General features: G+C 49.6%; 1 protein-coding gene across 1 annotated transcript in view; it reads right to left on the bottom strand.

Moving 5' to 3' along the window:
- LOC106808294 (peroxisomal carnitine O-octanoyltransferase-like) overlaps nucleotides 1–5567 on the bottom strand; it is a 30084-nt gene that overhangs the window by 8233 nt on the left and 16284 nt on the right. The window contains exons 4-6 of the mRNA XM_014810949.1: nucleotides 4505–4686; nucleotides 3220–3253; nucleotides 2659–2777 (exon numbers count right to left, since the gene is read on the bottom strand). Of these exons, the coding sequence (XP_014666435.1) occupies nucleotides 2659–2777; nucleotides 3220–3253; nucleotides 4505–4686 (335 nt within the window). The remainder of the gene's footprint in view (nucleotides 1–2658; nucleotides 2778–3219; nucleotides 3254–4504; nucleotides 4687–5567) is intronic.

Here is a 5567-nt window from a genome sequence, read left to right as displayed (position 1 = left end):
TTATGAGCTGAGGAGAGAGAGAGAGAGAGAGAGAGAGATGAGAGAGAGAGAGAGACTGAGAGAGAAGAGGTGAGAGAGAGCAGAGAGAGTAGAGAGAGAGAGAGGAGGACAACGGCCCTGCGCATGAGAGAGAGATTGTAGACAATGAGAGAAGAGAGAGAGAGTAGTAAAGAGAGAGAGCGAGAGTGAGGAACTGGAGAGAGAGGGGCTTGAGAGAGGGAGAGAGTGAGGTGGCCGAGAAGGGGCACGAGAGGAGAGGAGACACGGAGAGAGAGAGAGACGGAGAGAGACGAGAGCCGGCGGGACGAGAGGAGACGAGGGAGACGAGGAGAAAGAGAGAGACAGAGGAGAGACGAGACGAGAGAGCAGGATGCAAGAGAGACTGACGGAGAGCGAGAGAAGAGAGAGAGAGACGACGATCTGGGAGCAGGCAGAGAGAAGAGAGCAGACGTGAGGAGAGGAGAGGAGCTCTGATGAGACGAGACGCAGAGTAGCATGATCTTATTGTAGTGATATAATTTATATGAACGAACTAGTTTTAAGTGATATCTCTTAGATGTCTTACCATTGCGCGGGCACATATATTATTGTAAATATCATCACATTTCAGTTTGTATCACTGCCCTCCGCATGATATCCGTTGTTTGCAAAACTCATCGATTTCAATTGCTTACGTTGTAAATACTTATTCTTTGCAATAAACTATTATCTATCTATACTGTCCGCCTGTCCGTGTCCGTCCGTCCTGTCCGTCCTGTCCGTCACGTCGTCGTCCGTTCGGGTCCGTCGGGCAGTTTCCGTTCCGTCGGTCGTCCGTCGTCGCTGCGTCCGTCCGCCTCCGATCCGTCCGTCCGTCTAGCTTCCATCCCGTCCACTCCCTCATCTGATCTATCTATTGTTGAAGAAAATGAGCCGAGGGAAGAGAGGAACATGAGAGCTAGCGAAAGAAATGACACAACCATGGTAGGGTCATAGAGCACTTGCCACGTCACGACATTGACACGACCGCACCGTCACGACACCCGACACCGACACGACACGCACACGACACGACACGACACGGCCCGTCCGACACGTCACGGTCAGCGACACAGACGCTGACACGGTGCGGGTGTCTCGCGCCCGAGGTGGCGATTCCACGCGTCCCGTCTTGGTCACCGCACGTGCGTCGCTCTGGTGTACCACCTATACTACCTTTGCTACCTATACCCTACTACTATACCTGCGGTCATCGGATTGCTCGCTCTGCCGTCGTCGCACGAACCAGCGGCCAGCCTGATTTGATGCTCGAGTGATACGCAGGCTGCTTCATCGGTTGCCAGCGCGATGAGCGTGGACTCCCATGTTCTGCCTAGCAGAGATGAGAGAAGCTGGAGATTGTAGTCAGCAGGGAGACGGAGAGAGAGGGGGGAGAAGGGCGGGTCGGGGGTCTGGAGAGAGGTGGGAGTAAGGGCGGCGGGTGGTGTAGAGAGAGAGCAGAGATAGTTTAGGGCAGGACGGCGAGTATGAGAAAGAGAGAGAAAGAGAGGAGAGAATGAGTATTAGAGAGAAACGAAGCAGTTATTTTGTCAGTAGATGAGACTGAGAAAGAGGTTGAGGAGAGAGAGAGAGAGAGCACGAGCGGAGGAGAGAGAGATCGAGGGAGGGTAGGTGAGAGAAGAGAAGAGAGCAGAGAGAGCATATGGAGTAAGCAGGATTTGTAGGCAGAGGAGAAGAGAGAGAGAGAGATGCATGAGGACGCTGTAGAGCGAGAAGGAGAGAGAGAGAGAGAGAAGACGAGAGAGAGCAGAGCCACGAAGGCAGAGAGAGGGAGAGAATGAAAAGCAGAGATTCGTAGGCAAAGGGACGGATGGACAGTGTCCAAGCTGCGTACCGATCAATGATGAACCGTGTCCACACGAAGAAAGGGCACAGCCGGCAGTCATAAAATCGGAGACAAGGTGTTAAGAGTAGGCCCAGCTTATGCTACTGTTGGCGTGCCGTTATGTATGTCAAACCCAGAATATTTCGAACTAAAGCCGTATCTTCGTCGTCGTATACTTGATAAGCACGTATGCTTCGACCATCACTGTCTCAGCGATCATGCCGACGTGTGAACGTGTAACAACGAAAGACCCTTCCCTACAACGGACCTGTTCGACTACCACGAGGGACGCTGCTGACCGCGTTCCGCTACCCGGTAGATGACGACAGATTGGTCACCTGTTGCTCCTCAGTGCGTTGTTCCGGGTTCGCGGATTCATTACTCGTTTCGCTGGGCTGCGATGCTTGCTAGGTCATCAATCGAGTAGGAATATCGGACGACGGATGGACCAATCTCAAACTCATTTTTTTTTATTATGAACTTTTGGCTTGAGCAGTTTACTGTTCGCATGTCCTTCTAGAGTGTTAACCCTGTCCGTAACCCTAACAGTATCCTTAATTTAACTATACCATTATAATACTAGCTCCACATACTAATAATGTCAATATTCCTTCGCGAATACACCCGCTGGTCGCGTCTATGATGTGTCGACAATGACCACGGCGCGTTCACCGCGCTTATCGCCGCAAATCTAAATGATTCGCATGGATGTATAATCGATCATCCGGTCGTTCTTTGTAAACGCGATGATCGATCGCGTAAGTGAATTTTTTGAGACCGATCTCCAACACTACCTGCTGCCCATGATGTCGCGCGTCGTTTCGCTAGGTGGAGAATGGTCGAGCCGGCCGGGCGGGTCCCTGCTCGTCACGCAGCTGTCCGCCGGCCGTGCCTCCAGGCTGGCGCTGAAACCCTGGCGGCGTGAACGGTCTCGCGGCTATTCGCTCTGAGCGTCGATGCAGACGATAAAATGCGACCCGGGCCTACATCACACCAGGTGGGCTTATCGCAGCTCGCACCGTCCGCCTCTCTGCAAAGCGGATCGCAGAAGGGAAGACTGGTTACTACGGCAGATTCGGTCGCCGATTTCCTTCCGGCGGCAATAGTACTTGGTGATAGTTATCACCTTGCAGTGTATTCGGGCCACCTTGTCCAGCACTAAGCCGACGCTTTTCTGCGTCTCAGGCGCTCGACCGACCCTCGTCGTTACAGGTTGACGATGCTGGTCCGCCTGTGTTAAAATACTGTCTTTAAGAATAGGCGTACGATGCTGCTCAACGGCGGACACCGACGCCGGCGGCAGACGGCCCGCGGTGTCGACCAGCTAACGAAACTCGGTTCATGCACAGACGTCAGTGCCGGCACTGTGTTTGCGCTTTCACCTCCTGCCTAGGAACGGACAACGACAAACTATGTTCATTCCAGTGCGACACCGTTCGCTATGCCGCCTCGTACGTTCTGTTTTCGTTCGGTTCACTCGATTCAGATCTACAGTTCATTAATTTATTCGGTGCTTTGCTTCACGCTATTATATTATATCCATATACTTCATTCACTCATTTATTCATTCATTCATTTACTAATTCACTCATTCTTTTTTTTGTTCTTTCAGAGACTACGAGTGTGTACTACAGTGCTATCCGTCGTTCACAGCTGTTAGTGAGGCTGAAGGGGTTGTTGTCGTATCAAGTACTACATATATGTACCCGATACACAAAGTGTACCAGACTTGTACTACAGAAGTGTACCCTAACCCTAACCCTATAACCCTAACCCTAAACATACCTCATATGAAAATATAAACATAATACTAAACAACCTAAAACTACCTCGGGTACATATATGTAGTACCTGATACGACAACGACCCTTCATGCGTTAGTGATGGTTGTCAGGGTATTAGCCAGGGATAAGTATTGTGGGAATGGAGAAAAAAAGGGAGTGCAATTTTTTTGTATGTGTCTTTAGATCAATATTTTAGGCCGTGCTACACATTTATGGCCGTTCAGTTTCAAAACTGACAGTGCAAATCACGGCTGCACAGCTCGCTGGCTAATACGTTGATCAATAGTCGTAGAGGTGCAGATGCAGATGCTGCTAGAAGAATACAGGGGCTAATCTAGATGCTTAATATGGGCACCCATGGCGAGCGTAGTGAGCCTAAACAAATTATATATATATATACTTATCTATCACATTAAATTGGGCGTTTGGTCGACACATTTTATTCAGATAATAGATTATAGATCTTATATATGAGCATTTTATTATAAAACAGTGCCTACATAACGATAGAAATATGGAGATCGGCATCAGAACGCTGCTAATTTGGGACGTTTTATGAATTTTGTAATTTGGGCGTTTTGCTAGGGGTCGTAATTTGGGCGCCGGTATTCAGTATGAAAAATGGCTTGGATTAGGCCTTGGAACAGCGCGTGAGACGCGCGGGCCGCGGCCCAGGGTAAAAAAAACACGGGAGCGATGACGGATTCGCTCTTCAAACCTCTGAAATCGCTCCCGTGAGGCTCAAAATAGCTCCCGTAAAATTTTTGACAAGAGCTATTTTCCCCACAGACTTGAAAAAGAGCTCCCGTGAAAAAGAAGAAAATTTCCCCCTGCCGCGTCCGCTGCAAACACGCACCTGCGCATGCGCAACCAGTGCCTCGTTCTCATCCATACGAACAGCGCGGCGCGTTCCAGCTGCGTGCCGCCCTCTGCTGGCCACACGCTGTTGACGAGCGGCCCGGGTCCGCCGAAGTTGACGAACGGCAGGATTGGTACTCTTAGGTCGAGGTAGGCGTACGGCTCCCAGAATCTCTCCACCTGCCAAGAACACAATCATATGTGTTATAGGAGATCGCAAATCCACGCTCTCTCCCACGGTTTCTTCTGAGGGAAAATTAGACGAAGGGACGTAATGCCCAGTATGGAAAAAAACGCGCATGATGGATTCAAAGGCATGCCGTAGTCATGCATGCAAACGCGGGGGGAGAGCGGGAGAGGTGGAACGCCCCCTCTCACTCTGAGGTTTTCGGGAGTCTCCTCCAGTAAAATTTAAAAAATTTGAATGTCTTAGACTGCATTTGAGGCACCCTGAAACCATTTTCACAATGGCGATGTTAAATTTGACAACAGCGGTGCGCCACTGTGCCTCTTATGTATAAGAAACCCTGTCGCCCCTGTCAGACACAGTATGTACTATATATGTACTATGTTATTGTATAGTTCGGCACTCAGTATTCAGGCTCGGCCCCACCGCGGATCAGCTAGCACGCAGTGCTTTAAAAACTATTTTGCAGTGTCATTCAACACAGCCTGCGAGTCTTTATCAAGCAAAAAATTTGATTCACGAAGGGCGACAAATTTCCTTATGCTTTTTTGGTAAGTTTCATTCACTTCAAAAAAAATTCCTTCAACCTTGGGTGAACCAATCACCAGTTTAGGAAGCACTGCCTCACACTATGTAGCTACTAGCTACCCCACATTAGTCTCAGCAAGGTCTCAGCATCCTTGTCTCTTCACTAGGCCACTATTATATTATATATATATGCAGCCCTGATAACCTCAGCATCGGGGATACCATATCGGAATATATGCCACCATCTCTAGCCTACCCCGACCATTTTTCGCCACCCATCGACAATCATTACAAACATTGTGGAAACTTTTCACTGGAATTTGGTCATCGGACTGTGTCCATCACC

Source organism: Priapulus caudatus, unplaced genomic scaffold, assembly GCF_000485595.1.
Source record: "Priapulus caudatus unplaced genomic scaffold, Priapulus_caudatus-5.0.1 Scaffold266, whole genome shotgun sequence".
NCBI classification, from domain to species: Eukaryota; Metazoa; Priapulida; class Priapulimorpha; order Priapulimorphida; family Priapulidae; genus Priapulus; species Priapulus caudatus.
The sequence above is the reverse complement of the archived record's forward strand: the minus strand, read 5'-3'. Positions and strand labels throughout refer to the sequence as shown.